The following is a 26,154-nucleotide window of genomic DNA, read 5'->3' as shown; positions in this document are numbered from 1 at the left end:
ACGCTCAAGGAATTGCTTATAATTTCCACAGGGAAGTTGCATAACTCTATGGTGTGGCACCGTTTCCAAGCAGGAGGCCTGGGTGAACTCTCGGCTCATGATCCTTGCTCAGCAAGAGAGGTTTCCACTGGAGATTTTGAAAAGCCATTTGGAGGTGCCTGGGTTGGATGCAGACAAGCCCAGAAGGCTTTGGCACCATCTCCAGGGAGCTAGAAACTGAGATAAGCCGCTGACTAAGCTCGGCAAGCAGTGGTCTGGCATCTTTCACCACCAGCCAAGTGCATTGTTGGGAACGCACTTGGGTGTGCACACAAGGGGTGTCTAGTGGGACCCAGATTGCCCTGTGAATTCTTGGTGAAGCGTGCATGTTATTTTGCGCCTTCTCGACTACACCTTGTACATTTACATCTCTATCAAAATAATGAGCAGTAACAGTGGGCTGAGTTAAGGATGGAGTTAAATCACACACACACACACACACACACACACACACACACACACACCAGTGCTGCTGAGAATGGGCCATTATCTTGGTATGTCCAAATTGCCTCACTTTTTTAGCCCCTTAACGTTCTTCCAGGATAGTTGTTTTTCCTGTATGGAATTACCAGGCAACTTGCACACCGTTCTCCTCAGAAGCAGTTTAGCGAGACATTGATGTTCTCATCGGTCCGTTTTGTCAGAGCCATGGCAACAAACACCACTAACACGTGCTTAGTACCCAGAAAGGTCACAAACTCCAGCTGATGATGTGACAGACCACACTCTCTCCTTCGCTCCGTGTAGACCACACTGTCACACTTCACATGTTTCTGACTGGAAACATTTTCAGAAGCACATTCTCTGTGCCTCTGTAGAATTGAAATTTCCACTTGCGTTTGCCCACCCAGATATTAGAAATGCATGCTTAGCATAGTCTCTGACCAAGAACATCTTAAAGAAACCATTCTCTTTCACCATTTTTTTTTAATGAGCCCTGAATTAGTTTTAGGGTTTCAAGTAAAATTATTATAGCATCTTGTTACAATAAGGTCCTTTCCCGTTTCCACTGAGCACTCCACTCTAGACTGGAATATAGAAGAAGGGAACAATGGCTTCTTTTTTGTAGTAAATCTTTTTTCTCTCGTTGCTTTTGATTGAAGTTGCACAGGGTTTCTGGTACTGTGAATTTAAATAGAATTGAATCTACCTTATGAAGACTCTATTGGAAAGGCGGTGTGGTTAGTGGTAGGGCACTGGTCTGGATCTTAGGAGACCTGGGATCTATTTCTGGCTCTGGCACTGACTTTTGGCAAGCCACTATTCCCTACTGTCCCCTTATTTCCCCTCTTGATCCTTGTCTACTTGTCTTTGGGGCAGCAATGGGATCTTACTGTGTATGTGACAGGAGGCTCCAATCTCTACTGGGGATTGTCATGCAAATAAAAAATAATCATCCACATTAAACATTAGGTTATCTGAAAATAAATGCCTATGATACTAATAACAGTGTCTTTCTTCCAAAACAATCCCATAGTGCTTTGCAAATTATATATCCCTTTGAAATGCAGCCACCTCTTGGGAGAACCAAATGGAGTAGGGCAAGGAGCAGTAATTCCACGCAGTCAGGGAGGAGGTTAGAACCTAGCAACTCCAGTAGAGCATCTGTAAAAGGATACAATGAAACACCAAATGAAGAATTTGATGTACTAATGTGTTTTCAAATTAAATGTCAGAGAATAGAAAAAAAATTTTATTGAAACTGGCTGGACCTGACAGCAAAGGCCACCCAGAAGCCACAGCAGGTTCAACACGTGGTAGCCTACTTCCTACTCACGTCTAACTGATGGGAACATACTACACCAATGTTCCATGCCCTATTGTGCCTTCCTGTGCAATTCCAGGTCTGTTTCAGGATCCTTGGTCCTTATCTGAACCCTTAATGAGCAAGGCCAAGCTATCTTAAAGTCTGCCTCTGCTTCTGCACTTCCCAGTGCCAGCTGTGAAAGAAGGGCTGATGGTGCCAAATGTACAGCTCTAGGCAGGGGAGGATCCTGAACTGTGCAGAGCCCTACCACCCGAGAGCCATTGAACCACTGGCTAGGTCTACACTGGGGGGTGGGGGGGAGAATCGATTTAAGTTACGCAAATTCAGCTATGCGAATAGCATAGCTGAATTCGACGTATCCGAGCCGACTTACCCCGCTGTGAGGACGGCGGCAAATCGACCGCCGCGGCTCCCCCGTCGACGGCGCTTACTCCTACCTGTGCTGGTGGAGTATGCGCGTCCATTCGGGGATTGATTGTCGCGTCCTGACGAGACGTGATAAATCGATCCCCGAGAGATCGATTTCTACCCGCCGATCCAGGCATTATATCATTGTGACCCTCGATTTTGTACAGGATGGCTAGCTAGTATAATGAGGGTACATTAGAAATGTACATAGACAGTTAAATTAATGTTTGTACTTGCTTTACTGATATTACGTGTTATCCAAGTGCTCATTAATATTATTTTGGAGGCTCAACGTATGCTTTACAAACTCTGTATATAAAAGTCGGGTCATCCATCACTGAAATGTAGCTACCTCTGGGGTAGAATTGGTTTCATAGATTCACAGATTTTAAGACCTGAAGGAATCATTAGATCATCCAGTCTGACCTCCTGTATAATACAGGGCAAAATTTTTCCAGTAAGGCATCCAATCTTGATTTGAAGACAAAAGATGGAGAATTCATCAGTTCCTTTGGTAGTTTGCTCTAGTGGTTAAGCACCCTTACTGTTAAAAATTTCTGCCTTATTTCTAATTAGAATTTGCCTGACTATATGCTGAAAAAAACAGACATGCTCATAGGAATAAATTACATACGCACGGGACTACAGTCCTGACCTCATGCCAGTGGTGGTGATCACTAGAAAATGGACTGTGGCCTCAGACTCCTTTCACATCGGCTACTAAACAGGCTTAGAATGGTATTCGAACCAATCCCAGACCTGCCAAGTCAACAGGCTGTCCCAGAGATTACAGATTTTCAGCTCTGCCATGGGGAAATCCCACTCTCACTGGCTGCCTTTCCCAGGAGATGGGATAATAGGGCTGGCAGCCAGTCAGCGCTGCTGCACGGAGCATGAGGGAACAATACAGGGTTGGCAAAGGGTTGATCAGCAGTAGCCGGCTTCTGTTTCTTGCCAGCTCTAACGCCAGCTACTGGGCACCTCCCACCAAACCAGGAGACGTCAGGAACAAGGTTGCTGTTATTCCTGCAGTCCCGCAGGCTTTGGAGGGAGTGGATGAAGAGAGCTCTAGCTGCTCTTGGAGCCCATTTACACCTAGCGGGAGGGTGAAGATCCTGATGCTGGGTTTCCGCCCTCCTAGCACCAGGAGAAGGGTGGATCTACAGCAAACAGAACGGGGGAGAGGGGTTAGGATCTGAGGGACAGCGACAGCATTAGTGAGGGTCCTGCTTGAGGGGAAAGGGGCAGGATTAATGATGGGCTTGGGGGGCGCAGGGCCAGAATTCATTGTCTGGGCAAGGTACAGAATTATCTGGGGGATCTGCTGGGATTTACGTAATAAGGGAAACGTTTGGGGAGAGCAAAATGTATTGGGGGGGAGCTGTATGTTGTTGAATGAATTGGAGAGGTTGTTATCAAATAAACTGAGGGGCTCTGGGGCAGTGTTCTCAAGTTGGGAGGTGTTAGTTGGAGGGGCTGTGGGGGAACATTATCAAGTGAATTGGGTGGGGTTCTGTGTGTGGGAAAGCGAACAGAATTGGTTGCAGCTGTGCCATGTGATTTGGGAGGAGTGGTGCATTGGTACCAGAATTAATTCGAATGGCTTATTTGGAGGGGCTGTAGAATTACCGTTTGGATGATACATGAATTGGTGGTGTTCCAGGGGGTAGAACTGGTTCTGGAATGAGGGTGGAAGATGATGGAGTGGGGAAAGTAGAGAAAAAAGGGAGAGGAAATCTTTCCCTCTTTGTTTCATCCCGTCTCTCCCACTCAAATTCATTTCTCCTCTCTTTCCCCAGATCTATCCTGCGTTGTCTCCTGTTTTACACTAGTAAGGCAGAGAAGGAGGATTGAGAGGGGGTAAGGTGTGGAGGGAGAGCTCCCCCCCCACTTCACACCAGAGGACAGGAACCAGCCTGTGTGCAAACCTCCCAACTGGGGAAATTAGTGATGGTGCAGGTTCTTGCTTCATCCTTTTTGGTGTGGTCAGTGTCCCACTTAGATGGGGGATGGTGGAAGTGTAGCTGACACATACTCCCCATAGCACTGGGACCCTTGAAGTTCCATCACCAAGTTCTCTGATTCACGCACTTCATGTGTATGCAAATGTATGTAGATTTGAATTGACTGTTATTTTATTGGCTCATGTTGGCAGATATGCTAATGATGTCCAGTAGGGGAGAGAGGTTCTGTATCCCAGTACTGTTTCCTTGGACTGGTCATACCTCTTCCCCTGCCAAGAGCAGTCCGCTGGCTCTGCCCAGTACCTCAGCAGTTGCTGGTCCCACCTTTTTCATCCCTGAATAGGTTTACAGGAGAAAGATTTGGTAATGTGAGAGTACAAGAGTTTCTACGCTGAAATAAATGAGTAGATCCCTTCTAAATAATGTTATCCTGGAAATCTCACATGAAACGTTGCAATGTAAATACCAACCAACACCAGGGCGTACAATTTCCATTTTAATAGAGCAAATTTTGAAAGGGACACAGAAATTAGAATGGGAGTCGATAGACTAGGATTGGGGTTATAGAACTAACACTTCAGACCATATGTATGTAACGTATGCGCTATATATGTTTGAGTAGGTAATGCAGCCTTCAGCTGGCTGTCCCACAGAAAGGAGAAGGGACCTGTTGCTATCAACATCAACAGTCATTCTCCTTTAGATCCAGTGGTGGAAGCCAGTGATTTTGGAGCATGAGGTCAGGACTGTAGTCCCGTGCTTATGTAATTTATTCCTATGAGCATGTCTGTTTTTTTCAGCATATCGTTTGCTATATGGTCCAGCCACTAGGAGTCATAGCTACACTCAGCCCATTCCAGATGAGTCTGTCAAGTCCAGTGTCCATTGGCAAATATCTAATTATTCAGAGGAAAACCAAAAAAAAAATCCAGCACAAGATGCGTGGGCCAGGGATGCGGTGCTGTGAAGGGGAGGAAGGGAGCAATGTCTGGGCCTGTAAATGGAGTTCAGGGCTTGTGACTAAGGGGTTAGTTATTTGACAGTATGAAGAATCCACACTGCTCTATATCAGTTCTTGCTTAATAAATATGGGCGGAGAGGCCAAATGGAATTAGGTGGACTTTATTGGCTAGTACTAAACGCATTTATGCCAAATAACTGAGGACAACTGGCTGGAGATGAAGTACATTCAGCGTTACACAGCACACGAAGTCAGGAGACGCCCCCGCTTTGCTTTGGGATAAACACTCCGGCTAGCCTTCATCTTGGTTTCCCCCACTGTGAAATTTAACGTAATATCACTGCAGTTAAGCTTCACCAAGGCTAAATTATCTCTGTGTGGCTTGAGTCTCCACAGTCTGGGCTTTAGAACTCATCCCCAAGGGAAGATTAGCAGGATACAAGAATGTTTCCTTATGGGAGAAATTCACTGCCGGGCTGCTTCAGCCCCCAGGGAGTTTGTTTAAGGGCCTCTGCCTGCCCTGCAGGCTGGAGAAACTCCCCCTGTGATGGAGGGATGGGTGTAGGCAGGGACAATTGGAGGTACAATAGATCTGGTGGCAGGGATGACAGCAGCTTCCTAACAGTAGGGGGGGCGGCCACCCCCTGCGCCCCCCCTTCCCCCCAGCCCCCATCCTCGTGCCGCCTCTTCCCCCCCCCCCCCCCCTGAAACCCTGCCCCTGCTCTCTCTTCTCCACACCCCCGCTCACACTTATGGCCAGTAAAAAGTGGAGGACGATGGCCCCCCCCTTTTCCGGCACCCCTGTCTGGTGGCACTGATGTTCTGTGTCTGGTGCAAGGGAGCAGCTGCCACTGTTCCAATGGGAATGGCACCCACTTACACCAGGGCTGAATTTGATCCCTTGGATCATTGTTGATATCATTGAAGAAGGAAGAATAAAGAACTGTAGCATTTAATTCAAATAAGCCCCCCCAAGACTCATGTAAATTAGCAGGCAATGTCATTGATCCTGTGCTCCCTGGGAAAGTAGCGCAATCTGTCAAAATGATGAGCGCTAAAGTAAAGAGAAACCTGCCTGAGTGAGAGTTGGCAAGTCTGTTAGCAGAATGACTACTGTACTGGAAAATTACTGCGTGCTGTTTATAAAGGCAATCAGACAGGAATGTTAGTCTTGGAGTCCCGCTTTCTACATCAGCAGCTGTATTATTCTACTAGATTCCTGGTATTTTTTTATTCCCTAAAGTTTTAGTGATTGGGTGTGGCACAGCCTGTTATCAAAATCAAGGTTCACCTGATTATTTTGACCCAATGTACCACTTGACACAAAACAGTTTCAGGCATGTAATATAGTGTGATAATGCAAAAGGTCTGGGTATTACAGTGAATTCAGGAGGTGTCTTATAAACAATTTATTTCTGCCTTCCCTGCTCTATCCTAAACTTAGTTTGATAGCTCTTAGTGAAGAATATCTGAAAATCAATACCAAGAGAATAACTCTCAAAAAGCCCTCCCATACTATATATATAGACACATAAACACACATAGAGAGAGAAGATCTTGAAGTCAATGGAGGGTTTGCCATTGACTTCCATGGAGACTGGATTTCACCCAATAGTATATATACTCTGTAGCACTGAAAACAACTGTAAATGTACTAACTAGATCTGATGTTTAGCTCTTACCTGTGTAGTAAATAACAGTTAGTTTGTTCAACAAAAATATTGTTTCTTCTTTGAGTGCTTGCTCATGTTAAATATGTTCTAGGTATGCGCGCGCCCATGTGCTCGGTGTCCGGGATTTTTGCCTTAGCGGTATCCGGAGGGTCGGCTGTGGCGCCCCCTTGACCATACTCATGTGTCGGTATATCAGGTGCCGCTGGCCCTTCGCCCTCTCAGTTCCTTCTTACCGCCTGTGGTGGTTAGTCGGAGCGTCTTTCCTTGCATAGCAAGGGCTTGTGTTTTCGTCTCTTCTGACTTCGAGCCTTAGGGCCTTGTAAATAGTTGTTTATAGTAGTTAGAGTTAAGTAGTTGTTAAGTGTAGTTAGAAGTTAGAGTCTCAGCGGGGACTTTGCCCCAGGCGGGGCATGCCCCGGTGTCCAGGGTTTAAGCCCTGTGCGGACTGTAACAGGCCTATGCCTGTAAGTGACCCCCACAGCAGCTGCCTCAAGTGCTTGGGGGAATCACATGTGAAGGACAAGAGTCGTATTTGTAAACATTTTCCACCCACGTCTCAGAAAGAGCGGGATATTCATTTGAGGGCTCTTCTCATGGAGGCTGCCCTCCGTCTGGCTTCCGAGCCCATCCCGGCAAGACTCAGCACTTCGGACTTGGTACGCAGCACACCTCTAGTACCGGGCTCTGCCTGGCACCGCTCCCCATCGCCAGTGCCCAGAAAGAAAACTAATGAGCACAGCTCCCCAGCACTGGGCAAGGAAGGCCACGGGGCATCGGGCAAAGAACCCAGTTCAGTCTGCCCAGCCACTCCGGAGCCCTTAGCCCCTTAATGGCTCCACCACCGACGCCTGGGAGCAGTAGGGGACCTAAACTGGTGGCGGCATTAGTGCCTTCCCAAGCTCCCCCGGTGGCAAGAGATTAGAGGCCTCCACCTGCGCCGCCGGCACCATGCGTGCTACAGAAAGCAGCAAAGGCACCCTACAAGGTCACCGGCATAGTTTCTCAGGGCTAAACCCTGCCATTTTTGGCTGCCCCTCCCTCTCACCTCCTCTTCCCCATCCATCTTCAGGGACCCTTCTCATGAGCAACTCCTCGTTCAAGAGGTCGAGAACCTCCTGCCCCTGGGGGCGGAGGATGAGATCCTTCGGGATGTGAAAGGAAAGGCGTTCTATTCCCATTACTTCCTAATCCCGAAAGCAAAAGGGGTCCTCAGACCCATTCTGGACTGTTTTCGCCTCAACAAGTCTCTCAGAAAGTTGAAGTTTCGCATGGTCTCCATCATTCCTTCCCTGGATCCGGGAGACTGGTACGCCGCCCTCGACTTGAAGGATGCTTATTACCATATTCCAAGGTCAAAGGTGTTTCCTCCATTTCATAGGGGGCAGATGCCATTTTCAATTCACAGCACTGCCCTTTGGCCTCTCACCGGCCCCAAAGGTGTTCACAAAATGTCTGACGCCAGTGGCTGCTTATCTGAGACGTCAAGGGGTCCAGGTCTTCCCATATCTCGACGACTGGCTCATCAAGGGCAGGTCTCGGGAACAAATGCAGAGGAGCCTCCATCTGGTGCATTCCACATGCCGCAACCTGGGCCTGTTAATAAACAAGAAAAAATCCACCTTAACGCCGGTCCAGCAAATAAAGAGTTCATTGGGGCAGTTCTCGACTTCATGTGAGCCAGAGCCTTCCTTCCGGAAGCGTGTTTTCAGGCCATGTCGGACCTGATCTCCCATGTGAAGAACAACCCGCTCAGCACGGCGCACACCTGCCTGCAGTTGTTGGGCGGCATGCACATGGTCAGTCATGCCCGGCTCCATCTCAGGCCTCTGCAACCGTGGTTGGAGTTGGTCTACATCCCCAACAGGCACGACCTAGACCAGGTGGTCCAGGTGCCAGATCACATCCGGTCGGTGTTGGAGGGAGTCCCCTTCATGACCACGTCCCCGTCATTGACCCCGGTATCCGATGCCTCAGACCTGGGCGGGGGAGCCCACCTTGGTGAACTGAGCAGGGCTTCTGGATGTGGGATAATCTGATCCTCCATATCAACATCAGGGAGCTCAGAGCGGTTCGCCTGGCCTGCCAGACTTTCTTGCCCCACCTGAAGGGCAAGGTGGAGCAGATCCTGACGGACAATACCACCGTGATGTATTACATCAACAGGCAAGGCCGAGCCAGGTCGTCGGCCCTTTGCCAAGAAGCTCTCTGCCTGTGGGATTTTTGTGTGCAGCATGCCATTCATCTGGTAGCCGTGCACCTGCCTGGAGCCAGGAACATCCTAGCAGATCACCTCAGCAGGACCTTCTCATCTCGCCATGAGTGGTCGCTTCATCCGGGCGTAGGGCCGGCGGCGCTTAATATACTGACGCATGAGTGCGGCACTCAAGGGGCACCACAGCCGTACCTACGGATACCGTTATGGCAAAAATCTCTGACAACCCCTAGAATGGAATGGACATGAGCAACACATCTCAAAGAACAACAGTTACGAAACGGTAGGTAACTGTTTTATGTTGAATGAGAATATTCACAGTAGAATCTATATGAAATAGAACCCTAAAACTGTATTGCTTTGCTTTTGTTTCTGTTCCAAGTAGTCATTCAGATTTTTTTGTTTATGGCCCTTTTTTCCCATTGTCCCTTGTTCGGCAACAGAGATCAATGCTGTCTTCTTAATTAGATACTCAAGGAACTGCTATAATAAAAATGGTGAAACTGTTGTTACATCAAAGGTGGCATAGGTCAAATCAGAGACTTTATTGCAAATGTGGGGAAAATTAGCTTTTCAATGCCATGGGGGGGGGGGGTGTTGGAAAGTAATAAACATACAGTGTGTGCGCGCCTGCCCACACACTCATATATGGCTGTTTGTTTACATACATACATTTAGTGGAACAATTCAGACATGTACATAACTGCTCAAGATGGGTAAGTGGGTGAAATGTAATGGCCTGTGATATACAGCAGATTAGACTAGATGTCCTAATGGTCCCTATGGCCTTAAACTGAATCATGAATCAATGAGAAGTAACCTCATAATCTTTTTGTCACCCTTGCCTACCCTATCATCTCACCTCTCCCCAACATTTGTTGACACCTTCCATTGCATCTTGTCCAGATCTTTGACTGTAAACTTTTCAGTCATTCATAGTTCTTGCAAACATTCAGCATCCCCAGATTTAGATATAAGATATTGTATACACTAGTTTTCCCAAGGAACCTGGAAGTTTCAGGCATGAACAACTAGGTAGAACAGCTATTTCAAGAGTAATGACTAATCCAGGCCCTAGAAAGATCAAATAATGAGCTAATCCTCCAAAGGAAGTTTAAAGTTTGCTCCAGGGGCCTGCCAAACGAATGTTGCCACAGCAGATTAGACAAAGAACTCCCAAACTCCTCAAAAGAGATAGTAAGAGGTCAAAGGTTGAGGAAGACTCAAGCGGCAGAGATTTAAGACCTCTACTCATGTTGCATGGCCTGTCTATCCCAGTGGCACTTTCAGAGTCTGCCGACATACACACCCTTCCCATTCAGTGGATTAATATCTTTGCTTAAAAGCCCAGCATCTAAACAGAACCACCATTTGATTTAAGCATCCAGCTCTCAAACCTTCTATACGGTACTCTTCACAAAAAGTCCCGTAGACTAAACCATCCCTAGGATTGTGAGAAAAATGAGATCCTGTCACATAAATAATTCAATCCTTATTGGAAACAGGAGAGAGGCTCTCAAGTGACTGTCTGCAGCACTCACATTTTTAACTGAAGATAATGTTATCACCTGGGAGGGGAAAAAAATGAATATAAAAAGGGCTGCAGTGTCAAGCAATCCCTGAGATCGTGTTACAGGCTTATAACATGACTGGAAGCCAAATGCTATATATGATATACACAGCTGGCTTACTTAATAATATAGGGCTTGCCTGATTGTTTGAAGTTAGAGCCGTTGAATTATTTTTTATGTTGACATAAGCAAATGCTTAAATTTTAAAAAAGGCTCATTCTAAAAGTGCATACAGGTGTGTGCATTGTGTCTAATGACTGTAGCAGAGGAAACCTGTCTGGTTTGCAACTTAATGGTAACCAGACAGGAATGTTGTGCATCACATTTTTTGGTTGCAGACATACACATTACTTATTGGGCAGTCAGTTGCTGATGCTAATTATGCTAATGTAGTCCTGCACATTCCTTTAACAAGTATGAAACTGGCAGCAGTCTTCATATTTAATCAACTATCTTACCAATAAGGATAGAATCCTTTGTATTTCCACTCTTGCTCCCATCAGTAGCCATGATGTTCAATTCCGGATGCTCTCAGTTTGGTGTCTTGCAGGCACTAGAAATGATGCTGGATGACTGATTTTTAAAGGACATCGGATAGGAGTGAGGACTTGTCAATATTGCACACATTACTCCTGTGGGTTTTTGTTATAGGCGCTCCTTTTGTAATCTCCCTCAAAACTCTTAAAAAGGTCTTCCCGCAAAAGTGGCGCCCAACAGTGATATTTTCAATACGATCAATTAACCAGTTCAGTCTGGAATCTCTAAACCCAGAAAGGAGCCATAGATACACATCCATTAGCCAGTGACTGTGAGGTGGATGTAAGATTTCAATAAAAACACCTCTACAGAGGATGAAGAACTAGCAAGCTTCTGTAAAGAGAGATGTCAAAGGAAGGTACTCTAGGATTTGCCATATTAAAACAGAACAGTGGTTCCTTAATTCTAGTATCCTATTTCTGACAGTGCCCAATGCAAAATGCTACAAAGAAAGGCATAAAACTAACATAATGCACCTACCACTAATTTTCCATGGGAGGAATGTCTTCCTGACCCAAGCTTACGCCTTAAAACACAGGTTTTGATAGTACTTCTAATTTTACCAAACCTAGCGTGAATACAGATGCTGGTTTTGTTCATATGATACTTCACATTTGTTTAGAGCCTCTAAGAATAATAAAGTGCTTTGGGAACCTTATGGAGTTAAGCCTCACAACATCATTATGAAGGAACAATGGTGATTTATGGAAGCACAGGCTAAAGGAAGTAGGTTATTAACTGACAACAGAGAAGGGGTTTTAGCGCATTAATGGAATCATAGAATCATAGAATATCAGGGTTGGAAGGGATCTCAGGAGGTCATCTAGTCCAAGCCCCTACTCAAAGCAGCACCAATCCCCAACTAAATCATCCCAGCCAGGGCTTTGTCAAGATGGACCTTAAAAACATCCTAAGGAAGGGGATTCTACCACCTCCCTAGGTAACCCATTCCAGTGCTTCACCACCCTCCTAGTGAAAAAGTTTTTCCTAATATCCAACCTAAACCTCCCCCACTGCAACTTGAGACCATTACTCTTTGTTCTGTCATCTGGTAGCACTGAGAACAGTCTAGATCAGGGGTCGGCAACGTTCGGCACGCGGCTCGCCAGGGTAAGCACCCTGGCGGGCTGGGCTAGTTTTATTTACCTGCTGACGCAGCAGGTTCGGCCGATCGCGGCCCCCACTGGCCGCGGTTCGTCGTCCTGGGCCAACGGGGGCGGCGAGAAGCGGCGCGGGCGAGCGATGTGCTGGCCGCGGCTTACCCTGGCGAGCCGCGTGCCGAACGTTGCCGACCCCTGGTCTAGATCCATCCTCTTTGGAACCCCCTTTCAGGTAGTTGAAAGCAGCTATCAAATCCCCCCTCATTCTTCTCTTCTGCAGACTAAACAATCCCAGTTCCCTCAGCCTCTCCTCATAAGTCATGTGCTCCAGCCCCCTAATCATTTTTGTTGCCCTCCACTGGACTCTTTCCAATTTTTCCACATCCTTCTTGTAGTGTGGGTCCCAAAACTGGACACAGTACTCCAGATGAGGCCTCACCAATGTCGAATAGAGTGAATACTGCAAAGTATCCAAGCAAGCATACAACAAAAGAATAATCATTTAGCGGGACCATTAACCTGTTTACCTGTAGCAATTTACATGTGTGAAATTTCATAGTTTTCTCTTTTCTCGGCACACTATATCAGTACCTCTTATGCCTAGAAAAATCAGAAGTAAAACTCAATCCTTTTTTTTTAACTGTTTAGAGAGAAGGAACCAGATTCAGAGCTGGTGGGAGTGGGTGCAGCTCCATTGATTTCAATGGAGATGCACCTGCTTTCACCATGTCGGAATTTGGCCCATAAATTTTAGTAGCTAATGAATTTGCAGCAGAAATCATCAATCCATTTTCCTGCCAGGGTTTGCACAAATTGAACCCAGAACATGGTTTATACTGCAGTCCAAGGATTCTAAACATACGAGTATTGTTGAACCAGAATCCGTAGTTTTGGCACCACAATAAACGTAGAAACAAGCAGCTAAAAATCTCGGGTATATAATTTGCTGAGAACCATATTTTAAACTAATTGTTGTTTCTTAGTGGCTCTCGTTGGACTTAGAGAAAGAACATCTGCTTGGCATCTGTTTTGGCTTTGTTGCATCAGGATTGTTTTAATCGTTCTCTAAAGTGAAAGGAAGGACACGAATATTTTATCATAGGTTTACCCAATGTAACTTTTTATAGGGATCTGGTGCTTGTTTGACTAAGTACCAGCATTAATTACATGCTGTATCTCTGGCTTGTGCTGCTTCCCAGATTTTATGGATGTCCCAAGAAATGTCTTCTATTACAGAGAGTTACTACATATGCTGGGCCTGGAGAGCATGGCTGGCACATTGGCTCCTTTAGAAAAAAATTTTTGCCACCTTCATAGGATTAGGGCCATCAAAATCCCCTGACTCTGTCACTGCTTTCTGGATGATCTTGGGCATGTTGCTTCTCTCCCTGTTCCTAGTTTACCTGTCTGTACAGTGGGTGCTTGGTAAAGCACTTTGAAATCTATGGATGAAAAGTGCTAGATTAGAGGTAGGTATTATTACTTATTATTGAGCAGTCTGCATTGTGTTGAGTTTAGTCATAGGATTATGCATTCAAAGGGCTCAGTTCTGTCACCTTTACCTACACTGAGTGGTACCCTATTCTGCAACTAATCTCACAGAAACCGATTTTTTAAAACTGCCCAGAGCCTATTTCTGGTGCCTGGGTTTGGCACTGACTTGCTGCGTGACATTGAGCAAGTCTCTTCATCTCGCTTCAGTTTCCCCATGTCTAAAAGGGAGGTCAAGATATTAGCCCCCTTTTTTTGGGAAGCACTCTGGGACCTTCAGATGAAAAGTAATGGGTAAGTGCTAAGTGTCATCATTGGGGGAGATCTTTATAGTCCCAAAGGAAGTTAGGCACCCAACTACTCATTGACTTTCAATGGAAATTGAGTCTCTACATCCCTTTGTGCCTTTGAAGATCTCCCCCACTATTTTTCAAACTTTAAAACCAGCCCCTGGCTCTAAAATGGGGCCAAACCAAATCCCTCAATCCAACTATCTCTGAACTTTGGACCAGATCCAGACTTCCTGGCTCTGGCCCAGTTCACACTGTGGCTAGAACAAGATCGATGCTGAAAGCTCAGCAGTGCAGTATTGGGTCATTTCAGTATTTGTACCAATTGGTGCTGATGGCAGCAGTGTCAGGATGGGTGTAGGAGGCCCAGGTTTGAAGACATTTTTGCCCTCGGGTACAGTTCAGACGATCAGTTTCAACTGAGTGTTTCCCTCTACACTTCTTATAGCATTCCCTCTTGCCCTCCTTAGAGACCGTGATGTTGATTTTTAGATCATTGGAGAAGGAATTTTATAAAAATAAAGCACCCAGAATTTCACCCAGCTTCTCCTGCTTCTGCTCAAATGGCATACGCCAATACTCAGCTGATTATTGAGATCAAATGGGCCAAACATGCTGACTGGCACAGCTCCATTGAAGTGGGTGGCACTAGTTTACACCAGCAGAGACTATGGCCCATCTTTCAACAACATCGAGGATTCAAAGCAATCTGTCAAAAAATCAGCATGTTTCATGAAGAGTTGGCTGTGATAGATTTTCCTTCCTTATCCTGCTCTGATAATCACCTATGTACCTACTGTTACTTGTTTGCTGAGAGTTAAACTATATTTTAAAGCGCAGAGAGGGCTTCTTCCTTACCTATTTAGGGATTGTGCCCTGAGGACTCTGATCATTGATGCTGTATGATTCATTGATTATAAGTCTTTTAATTGATAAGAAATCTCTCATCTTAATTACTAGCAGCATTTGCATTTTGGCTCTCAGACCTGTTGTAAACGCCGGAAAGGGAAATACACCTCTACCCCGATATAACGCTGTCCTCGGGAGCCAAAAAATCTTACCATGTTATAGGTGAAACCGCATTATATCGAACTTGCTTTGATCCGCCAGAGCGCGCAGCCCCGCCCCCTTGGAGCGCTGCTTTACCGCATTATATCCAAATTTGTGTTATATCGGGTCGCGTTATATCGGGGTAGAGATGTAATACTCAGGGTTCTAGCCTGCAACAATGGTACTAACTTAGGCCAGGATCCTGCAAAGACTAGCTCACACTTAACTTTACTCACTGTGAATAGTCCCTTCGCGTTCAGTGTGTAAAGTTAAGCACTCGTGTAAATTGTTGTAGGAATCAAGAGCCCTCAAGAAATTGTAGGATGAGACTTATGCTAGTTTTATTCTTTGAACGTGATTGATTACGGCTGATATAATGGAGTTTTGACTAAAGCTCAGGACTGCGCATCAAGAGATGTGAATTATATTTCCAAGTCACTTCAACCATCTCTGCCTCGGTTTCTCCATCTGCAAAATGGCAGTGCAGATTCTTCCCAGGATCACAAAAGGGTGACAGGGGTAGTGAGGCTTAATTAATCTGAGATCCTTGGAGAGAGAGGTTGTATAAGGTTATAATAATAATAATAATAATAATTTTAGTACTTCCCACCTCTACAGCACTATTTTATGCTTTTAATGTTCTTTAAAAAAGAGGAAACATATAATAAAGTTACTTAAGTAGTCATAAAAATAGACTGTGGTGGAATAGTGAGTTGAAAGTTATTGGTCAGTGGCACTGTTATGAAGTTCATATCCAGTTGGGAATTTGTTTGCACTTTTGGACCTGGACTTCAATTTAATTTAATTTTTTATCTTTTCGATCTTTAAAAGGAAACCCTTATCTTTGGATACTGTAAAAGTGCTTGGTGTCTCTTGTGTTACTGGCAGAGCTTGGTTTGCAAAAGGACATTTGTTTGCCTAACATCTGCTGTACTGTTTTGGAGTAAGGGAAGAATTAGCATAGAGAGAGAGCTAAAGGAACTCTGCTTGTTCTCAAGTAGTTTTGACTCCAGTCATGAACCTCATTCTCAGGTCTGGGTGAGCTGTGCCAAGCTGAGTGCAGGACCGGAGGGTTGGGGGACGAAGGTGGCTTTATACCAGCTTTGTGACTCTGTTAAAGAGTAAGTCAGCTCCCAGTGTAAGTTAGAGAGACCCTAAGGTAGCTCTGACTTGCACCTGGCTACCAGAGAATGGGTGGGACATAGAGATGATAGAACCACATCCCCTTGAGCGGGGTGTGGTGCAGAGGGAATTCCCATCTGGAATATGTGCCAGGTTTTCCAGCCCCGTTGTGCCACAGAGCAGTGCATTGGTGATTGTTGTCTTAGATACCACTGTGTGGGCACTCTGTCAAGGGCTCACTGTTGAATGGCAACCACTGCATGAAGGAAAAGAATGTGCCGGCAGGTACTAAGGGGAAAGACAAACCGATAGGGATGTGGCATCGTTGCCCGCTGTAAAAAGCTGGGCAAAATCTCCTGGTTTTACTTTCCAAGGTGTTTGTGGTCAGAGTGATAATGAAATCACACAGGCCAAAATAACGAAAAGAAAAACGTGATTTTTTCACTTTCCCTTGAAATTAGCAAAAAAATCTGAATGTGAGAGTTTCACTTCCTGTTGCAAGCTTTTTGCAGAGCTGCAGGCATCAGCTGTGTTCAGAGCAGACTGGGAATGCAATGGAACGGATGACTTCCTAGAGGTACCTTTGAGAAAGTTACTCATTACCTTGAAGAAGTTGCCTCCCATCCCCTGGAAACTGCAACAGAAATCTTCTCTTAGGCTCTGCCCTTCTGTGATAGATAGAATAGATTTTCCATGTCAAAGGAAACCCCATTTTTCCTGGCTGACACCTTGTTACTTGCTTTTCATGTTCTATATTCTTTTCTGTTTGGATTTCAGAGAACTGCTAGTTCATAGCTTTGCTCTTTTTAGCCACCTGACAAGGCCCTGGACTCTGTGGTTCAATGATGTGCCATGGCAGATCTGTAACTGCTGTTGTGTGCCACTCGTAGAGAGAAACTGGAAATCTCTCTTTGCCCAGGGACCACATTTGAAATATTAAATGTATGGAAGGATCTGATCCCAAAGGCTTTCTATTGACTTCAGTGGGCTTTGGATCGGCCCTATGTGATAATTCATCTTATATTCATGACATTTATTCTGTCCTATCGCTCACTGTTATGTCTCTGTTAGAATGGTGCCTAACAAGTCCACTGAACAGGAATGAAATGAGGCACTTTTCAACTCCGTGTCCGAGCAAGGGAAACCACAGCTAGGAACTCCTTTCCCTTCTTTAAAGGAAGGTCATCCTCTGACTGTTCGAAGCATTTCAGGAGTACCTGGGAGGACACAAGCTGCTCATCCTAAAATGGAAGCAATTCAGAGCAGCTTCTGCCAAGACTGTATTTTGATCTTTGGCTTTCTCCTTGGCTGTCAGTCAATCTCTTTTTTTTGTCTTCCTTTGCCAGTAGCTATAGATCATGGTGAGACTGCAGTGCTGCTGTGAGTATTCAGTGCAGCCATTCCCAATTCCGTGGCTACTTTAAATGACTAAAGCAAATCACTTCCTTTCCATCCATCCCTTTGGTGGACGGCTTCTGTGATCGGACAGGCCACGTTCACATTCTGCTCAGAGAGGCCCCAACCCAGCTCGCTTTGAAGTCAATGGGAGACATTTTTGTTAACTTCAGTGGACATTGGATCCTCCCCTGATAGGCTGGATGTGTCAGTCCTTCTGTCTCAGCATTAAGTTACGCAGGTGGCATTATCCCATAACCAAAATACCATGCAGCCAGATGCTGAGATGCACCGCTCCAAAAAAAAAAAAAAAAAAAAAAAAAAGCACTTTCAGTGTCTTCCTAGCCGTTGTAGCCACCAAAATTAATGAATGTGTCAATTGCTTTTACGCACAAAAAATGCATGTCCTGGTTGTGCGCAGGACAGCTGGCAAAGCTGTGACCATGTAGCCTATCGCATGCTGTTCTTCTCAAACCAGCTGGCTTCTGCCTAGGCCTCAGACATGATCATCAGCACAGTAGCACCAATGGTAACAGATTGCAGGTGAATTAATGACAAGTACACAAGACAATTCTAGTTTTATATTTTGTGGGCTGAGCGTCCCTTCCCCCCACCCCCCGCCTGTAACATTTGTATTTTTTTGGATCGTTAATTCCTTTAGGAGATGCAAACCTTTAAACAGCCTTTTTTCAAGTGTTGCTCTTAACTAGACACCTGTGCTTCCCCTCCTGGGCTTTCAGCAAAAAGAAATCCTTTCTTTCAAGCAGATGTTTGCCTTTGAGAAAGCATCTTACCTATCTGAGCCACATCCAGTATTAAGTAACTCAGGATCAGGTGACAAGGGAAAGATTCATTTGATTAAGGATGCTAATCTAGATGACAGTCCGAAATAATAACCCTGAAGGCCAACTTCCCAGAGGAACATAGACGATTGCCTTCCTGTGCATATGCACAGAGCTATTGTTCCAGTCCTTCACTTCGTCCACTTCTGTGTTTTCTTAACAGGTGGGTGACAGGCCATTGGAGTTCTTGCTCTGCGACCTGCGAGAAAGGCATCCAGTACCGGGAAGTGACTTGTGTTTATCAGTTGCAGAATGGCACCTATGTTAACACCAGAGACCTCTACTGCCTGGGCCACAAACCCACACCAATACAAAGCTGTGAAGGCCAGGACTGCCTTTCTATCTGGGAGGCTTCAGAATGGTCAAAGGTAAGAATTTGGTTTGAGGGGGAAACCAGAGCTCTCTAAAATCTCCTGGGCTTGATCCTGAGGGTGCCGAGCGCTCTGGCCCTGATCCAGTAAAACACTTAAAGTTAAGTACTGGATAGAGGCAAGAGTGCCCAGTGCCTTGCAGGACCATGACCAGTCAGTATGATTACAAATGCAGAAGAGCTGTATGGTGCTGAGCAGTGTTTTCCATACCAGTGAATTACTGAGGTGGGTTCTATAAACCCAGCTGTATTATGTGTATCTTTTCAATCTGCAATCAAGACCACCGAGGAGAAGCATTTCAGTGACCTGTGATGAGGAGTTCAACCAGCACCGCAAGCCTTTTGGCTCAGATCAAGTGTATTTTGAAATTAATATCTGATAAGTGCTCTGTTCTATGTTGCAGGATGCCCTGGATCACTCCATCTTTGAGACTTTTCTGATTCTAGCTTGTATGATCCTTCTAGAGACATAGAAAAACTGGTGCATTTATAAAGAGTTTGTAAATGGTTAATAAATTATTAATAGATGTTACAAGCATGTTATAGACACGAGTAGTATGTGCTATAGGTGGTAATAAGCACCCTACTGACCTGTTGGAGTCTAACAATCTTGTAGAGCAGTATTTCCCAAACTTGGGACGCCGCTTGTGTAGGGAAAGCCCCTGGCGGGCCGGGCCAGTTTGTTTACCTGCCACGTCCGCAGGTCCGGCTGATCGCGGCTCCCACTGGCCACGGTTCGCCGCTTCGGGCCAATGGGGGCTACTGGAAGCGGCGGCCAGTACGTCCCTCGGCCCGCGCCACTTCCAGCAGCTCCCATTGGCCCGGAGCTGTGAACTGCGGCCGGTGGGAGCCGCTATCGGCCAGACCTGCGGACGGGGCAGGTAAACAAACCGGCCCAGCCCGCCAGGGGCTTTCCCTACACAAGTGGCGTCCCAAGTTTTGGAAACACTGTTGTAGAGCAATTACTTAGCCTTGTACTAAAATGTCTATTAATTATTTATCAGACATAGTATAAACTATTTATAAATGTGCCCTTATTATAAAGCGTGACCAAAAAATCTAATTAGGACATAAGGGAAATCCCATTTCTGTACTAGAAATATTGACCTCTTGTTTTACACATGAATTTATAGGAACTAGGCTGGGCCATATGTTATGAAGTAGTAAAAACCACCACTGATGCTGCAGCCTTTAAGTATAGACATAGGAAAGAACTGGCATGTCCAATAAAATCCCCAACTATCCCTTTGAATTCAATAGCAAAATAACAAGCTTTGCAACATTAGCAATGAATGAAGAACAGAACAATATTTTCATAATTAAAATAATCCTAAACAACTCCAGGGACCCTGGATCTGTACAGGGGTTGCTAGCCTGCACTGGAGTCCATGCTGCTATGGTTACCTGCGCTGGCTAGATTAAAAGGTAGTGCAGGGATGCCTACCTGCTCACACCTTCATTTGCTGTATAGATGTACCCTGAGAGATGGGTTTAGGATGTGATTATTTTTGAATTTGGGATATCAAAGAAAAGGTTTGAGAATCCCATATTGATTTCAGATATATCAGACAGTGGCATGGATAGCGTGGCTTCATATTGTGGCAGATCTCTTCTGATAGGTAGTTGGGGTTCGTGTCCAGATCAGTAGCAGGATATGGTCTAGCCCAGGGGGCCACGTTTTCAAATGGGCCTCAATCCAATTTCTGAAATTGCACCTGCAGTTTTGTGTGCACCTGTTTTTGAGAATTTAGTTTTCTGTCTGTATCCATGCACAAGAATTGCCATGTGTGTATGCGCATGCAGCATTTGCCTGGCACAGAGCAAACACCGAGTGACATGTGGCTGTTACGATGGCATTTGTTTATTGTATTAAGTGCTGACTGTGCCCTCTTTATTAAAGTCTGCTGTGATTGTTAGGTTGCTTTTAAATGGTATTTCAATCAATAAGTTTTCAGGAATGAGAACGGAGGAGAGACTGCTGGGTTAGTGGCTGCAGTGTGGCCACTCATCATTCACTGGCACAGACATCTACAAGAGATACAAGCTTATATTTTTCTGGAGTCAGTTGTTTGCCAGTATCCTTTAAACTAATCCCTGGCCTGCAAAGGGTGCATGGTAACTTGCTTCATATTCTAATTCTCTCCAATAAGATCCCCAGCCAAGCTGGCCAGGATATGTTTCTTGGCCATCGTTACCTCTCCCAACATAACTTCAATGTTAGTGTTGACATAATACCTGCTAGACTCATCTTAATGATAAAAAGTCCATTTCCCCTTCGGCGTTGCACTTGTGGTTTCACAGGCATAACTCCAGAATGGCTGTATTACAGGGCAGGGCCAGTCTGTGGGCAAGAGGATGCTTTTTATCTCTCCCTGTTTTGCACTGTTTACTTTTTTTTTTTAGTACAATATCAGATAACGTTGGGTAACTGGGAGTGTTTATACTCCTAGAACTTCAGGATCCCAGCTGTGTTGCAGGGACAGAGGGTGTTTTTTTAACAGGGACTAAGTGCTATTTAATTGTAGTCAGGAAATCTCCAGTACAAGAGGTAATATTCTAAAGTTCCAGGACAGTATATTATTTTACCATTCAGCAGGACACTACATACATTCGCTAGTGCTTGAAACCCTTTTTCTTCCAAATCTTTTCATCTTTTTCCTACTCCCAAATGGAGGAAGCAAAGTTCTGGGATTTTGGAATGTGTTATAGCTCTTTTATACATCATCATTCCAGATTATCCCTTCTTTTTATTTCTGATGGGACGCCTGTTTCTAGGTCTGCTGCATTGTAGAAATGCTTGTTTATGATGGTACTGTTGTCTGTCATTGTGGTTTCCTGAAACTCTCGCCTATTTCAGATGGGCAAAGCTCATTAACTGGTTGTGTGTGGTCTTTTGTCATCAATCCATTTCCCAGTTAGAACAGTGTTTGCATCTTGCTTTTGTTAAATGAGTGTAATTTGAGCTACATAAGGGATTCATCAGAGCAAAAGTCAACTAAACAGTTTCATGACAAATATGTATTTTTTAAATTATCTGAAAGTGAGAGATTTATTTTTCCTTTAATACTTTTCTCCAGAATTTTGGGATCTAGATTCATCATTGCCAACCAGTTGGTTTTTGAAGTTAGTTCTTTTTCAAGACATGTTTTTGCGATCATATGGTCCATTTTGACTCAGGAAAGACAATTTCACATTGTGTTAGTCTGAGCACATTTTATACCCATAAACCTTTCTTGGCTGGAAATCAATTAAATCCTTAACATTTGAAACTGAGGTGGTGGGAAAAAACACACTGTCACAATGGTGATATCATTTTATAAACCAATTTTCACATGAATTATTTTGTTTTTTGGCTACAAAGGAAAAAAATTGAATAAAGTGCAAGTTGAGGTCTGGTCTCCAATGAAAAAGTACGTTCTCAAAGCTAAATCCAAGACAATCTTCAGTGTGGAAAAAAAAATTAAGTTCCCTTTTTAATGCCAAATGCTTGGAATGACTTGGATAAAGTATTGCTCAACCCATTTTTAATGACCAAAAATAGAGAGTAGTTACAAAAAGTGAAAGTTTCTACTGTTCAGGAGTTGGGATAGAATCTGAAGAAAGATATGCTGATTTGCTTCTACCAAGAGGCCCGTAATGACGTATAATGCTCAGGGGTCAGGTAGGCCAAAGTGCAGTCCAGATAAGTGGTCAAAGTTCACACTTTGCCAGCTGATCCAATTCAGGGAGAAGACCCAGAGAGGCAGCTAGCGTGGTCTGGTAAGATAGTAAGTCAGGATCTGACGTGGCTGCAAGGCAGAGTCAAGCAGGGTCCAAATAGCAGCTAGCAGGCAAAGGCTTGTTGCTCAGATAAGGCCAGAAAGGAAGCCGGAAGTTTATATATGGCCACCAGCCAATCAGGGTCAAGACCATGTGGCCAATCAGGAAGCAGATCCTGGAACCCTGGAAGCTGGCCCATCCAAGTCTTTGAATTCCCTGGTAATTGACTGAGCTGGTGTGACGTGATGACCAAGGCTGCTTCCTGGGAACCCAGTCGGCTAGGGTTTGAGACCAGGGTCCTCACAACATTTGTCAATGGGATTGTCTCTTGGCTTTTGTCTCAATTCTTTATAAAACCTTTTGAGGTTTGGTCAGGTGGTTTGTTAATAAACTAAAGATGTATCAGGGCATCTGGTGTAATCTGGACGTTCATCAATTGCAAATGTTTTCTGTAGAATCTTTGTAAAACCCAGGTACTAAAAAAATGTTCTTAATGGTCAGAGCAGTTGAGCAGAGCAATGAAATTGTTAATGAAGCTGTTGATATGTCACCACTACAGGCACTCTGATCACAGACTGTTTTGTCACCTATAGGAAAGCAAACGTGGTGTAGATTTGCGAATGACATAAAGGCTCATGCAAATAAATGTTTGTTTTTCCAACATGTTTGTAAATCCCTGAGAGAGTTTTACGTGGTGGAAAATACTCCTACTTCAGCTTTACTCCGTTTTAGCAAATTGGATGATTCAAGGGGTTAAAAACAACATGATGAGACCAAGCACCCTTGAGGAGTTCATCCTGTCACCTTATGAAATCTTACACCGCAGTCAGGAACACTGCTTGATAGTTCAGGAAATTCTGCACCAAATGGAGCAATCCATTGCTTGTAGGTACAGCCTAAGAAATACAGCTTGAGATCTCAGGGAAGTTGATAAGAGCTTTAAGGAGTCTGCCATTGCAGCGTACAGAGTTCTCTCTGTAGCCTGAAGGAATTTGTCCTAGTAGCTTGTGGAATCCTATGATCGTGTTCATTATAAAGACATAACTTCCATAAGGAGGTCATGCAATGAACGGCACACAGTAAATTAAGTGGACAGCTTCTCAGATTTTAAAGAAGTCATTTTGTAGTTGCCGTGAAGTATTTAAAGGCATGTCTGTTAGCTTGCCAGCTCATAAACACTTGTCATTCATGTCCTTAACAAGGCCAGCAGGTCAAAACTGCCTGGATTGTATTTTTAAGGCAGACAGGCATGCTGAGATTTGTCCATTTGATGTAACGTATCAAGCTGATGCTTGTTTCCAGCATAGACCCCCTGAATGGAGAAGCCTCTTGGAATATACTCAAAAGACCTCACAGGGTATTTCATATCTCCACTATTTATTCAGTGTCAAGTCAACTGTCTTTTCCTCACTGATCCCTGAGGGGGAGAACTTGACGCTCAAGAGAGAGTTAGTTGTTATCTCAGTTGGTATGTATATCATTTTTCCACCCACCTGTCCCCAGCGGGCTTTCCGTGAAAACTGGCTTGTAACCACTGCACTGGCAGGAAAGTGGAACGTAGGAAGAACATACGTGCTGCTGTGCATTGGTACGATTTAGATGGGTTTGACAATGCCACCCGTTCCAATATCCCTTTGTTGGAAAAGTGATCATTTAAAGCAGTGTTTCTTAGTCTTGGGATTGTGACTTCATCCAGGGTGGGTCCCTGAGGGGGCTGTGAGGTCATGGCAAACTCTCTGACAAAACAAAACAAAAATTCCAACATTCCTTCGACTTGGGTAGCAAAATGATGCTCAAATATCCCTGCGTGCATAGCAGCCTGTGCAGAATCCACTTCCACAGAACTCAAGAACTTAAAATGGACGTTTGGTGCCCACTCACGTGCATGTAGATTACATTGTCCTGGTACTTGTAATCCTGTCTCCTCTAGTGGCTGCTCCCAGCAACTGTAACTGTCTGCTGCTTTCTCAGAGCTAAAGAATATACCCCTTATCACAAGTTGGAGAGGCCCGTGCTGTTAGTGCCGAAGAGCTCGTCTTTGAGCCCTGCTGATGACTCAGGTGTCTGTGTGTATGTATGTAGCCATAGTTTGCTGGATGTCATTTTGAACTGATCGCAAACTGGGGGATCAAGGAGGGTGAATGGAAATACATTGGCATATTACCCTTGGGTTATGTGTACTGTATGATTGCATGCATTGCCATAACCTATGATGGGAAGCATTACTAAACAAATAGAAAGAGTGTGAATGTGTTTGTCATTTGCTCTCAACATAATTATGAGAAAGCACACTGTACAGAATCAAAGATCCAGTGCAGGGTACGCATTATCTGCATTGCAGAAGACCTTGCTGCAGGATTTCGTGAGCTGGTATACCGCAAGACCTTGCAAATTCCACTGTGCAGCCAAGAGATTGAGTTGGTGCCACTGTGATTTTAGAATGCTTCATTGCATAGTCATGCAAAAGCAAAGGATGCAGAAGCTTCCCTGTTGTGTACTCTGGTATATTTGTCCTTTTTCAGTATTGATGATAATCTCTTAAAGGGGTTCAAAATTCCACACGTGCAACACTGACTCCTGTTTAGAACTGGTTGAATTTTTTCAAATAAAAGGTTTTTTTGTTTGCAAAATTGCCGTCTTTTGGTTGCACTTTCATGATAAAGAGATTGCACTACAGTACTTCTGTGAGGTGAATTGAAAAATACTATTTTTTGTTTATCATTTTACAGTGCAAATATTTGTAATAAAAAATAATAATATAAAGTGAGCAGTGTACATTTTGTATTCTGTGTTGTAAGTGAAATTAATATATTTGAAAATGTAGAAAAACATCCAAAAAAATTAATAAATTTCTGTTGGTATTCTATTGTTTAACAGTGCAATGAAAACTGCAATTGTGATTAATTTTTTTAATTGTGATTAATTTTTTTGAGTTAATCGTGTGACTTAACTGCGATTAATCACCAGCCCTAGTTAAAAATTCCACACCTGCAACAGTGACTCCTGTTTAGAACTGGTTGAAAATTTTCAAATAAAAGGTTTTTTTAGTTGCAAAATTGCTGTTTTTCGGAAACGTTTTTCCACAAAATATTGTCAGATTTCTTGCCTTTTTTAAAAAATATTTACTGGAAAAAAAAATTGAAAGTATCATTACATTTTTTTTGTTTGTTTCCCATGGGTTTTGGTAAATGAAAAATATTGATGGTATTTTAGATAATGTAAAAATTTGGTAGAGGGGAAATTATTAAAGTGGCTAAAAGAATTGAAAAAAATGAATCCTTCAAAATGACAAAACAGCTTTGAATAGTTAAAATTTTTCATGAAACGTGTTTTTCATTTGTCCCTCGACTCTGCTTCTGCAGCTGTGATGACACCCAGCCAAGATGGTAATTATTTGTAGTACCATAATGAGTAGGAGCCCTGGTCACAGATCGGGGTCCCATTCTGCTAGGTGCTGTCGTGCACAGGGCCGGCTCCAGGCACCAGTTTAACAAGCAGGTGCTTGGGGCGGCCAAGGGAGAGGGGCGGCACGTGCGGCAATTCAGGGGCGGCAGGTCTCTCACTCCCTCCGCTGATCGGCTTTTTTTTTTTTTTTTTTTTTT

The 26,154-nt window shown here is 44.3% G+C and overlaps 1 protein-coding gene across 1 annotated transcript in view; it reads left to right on the top strand.

Moving 5' to 3' along the window:
* Positions 1 to 26,154, top strand: part of ADAMTS17 (ADAM metallopeptidase with thrombospondin type 1 motif 17) — a 262,300-nt gene that overhangs the window by 210,890 nt on the left and 25,256 nt on the right. The window contains exon 20 of the mRNA XM_026648360.2: positions 18,587 to 18,791. Within this exon, the coding sequence (XP_026504145.1) occupies positions 18,587 to 18,791 (205 nt within the window). The remainder of the gene's footprint in view (positions 1 to 18,586; positions 18,792 to 26,154) is intronic.

This window comes from Terrapene carolina, unplaced genomic scaffold (assembly GCF_002925995.2).
Source record: "Terrapene carolina triunguis isolate 2854851 unplaced genomic scaffold, T_m_triunguis-2.0 Scaffold67, whole genome shotgun sequence".
NCBI lineage: Eukaryota > Metazoa > Chordata > Testudines > Emydidae > Terrapene > Terrapene triunguis.
Note: the sequence above shows the minus strand (reverse complement) of the source record. Positions and strands in the feature narration are given on the sequence as shown.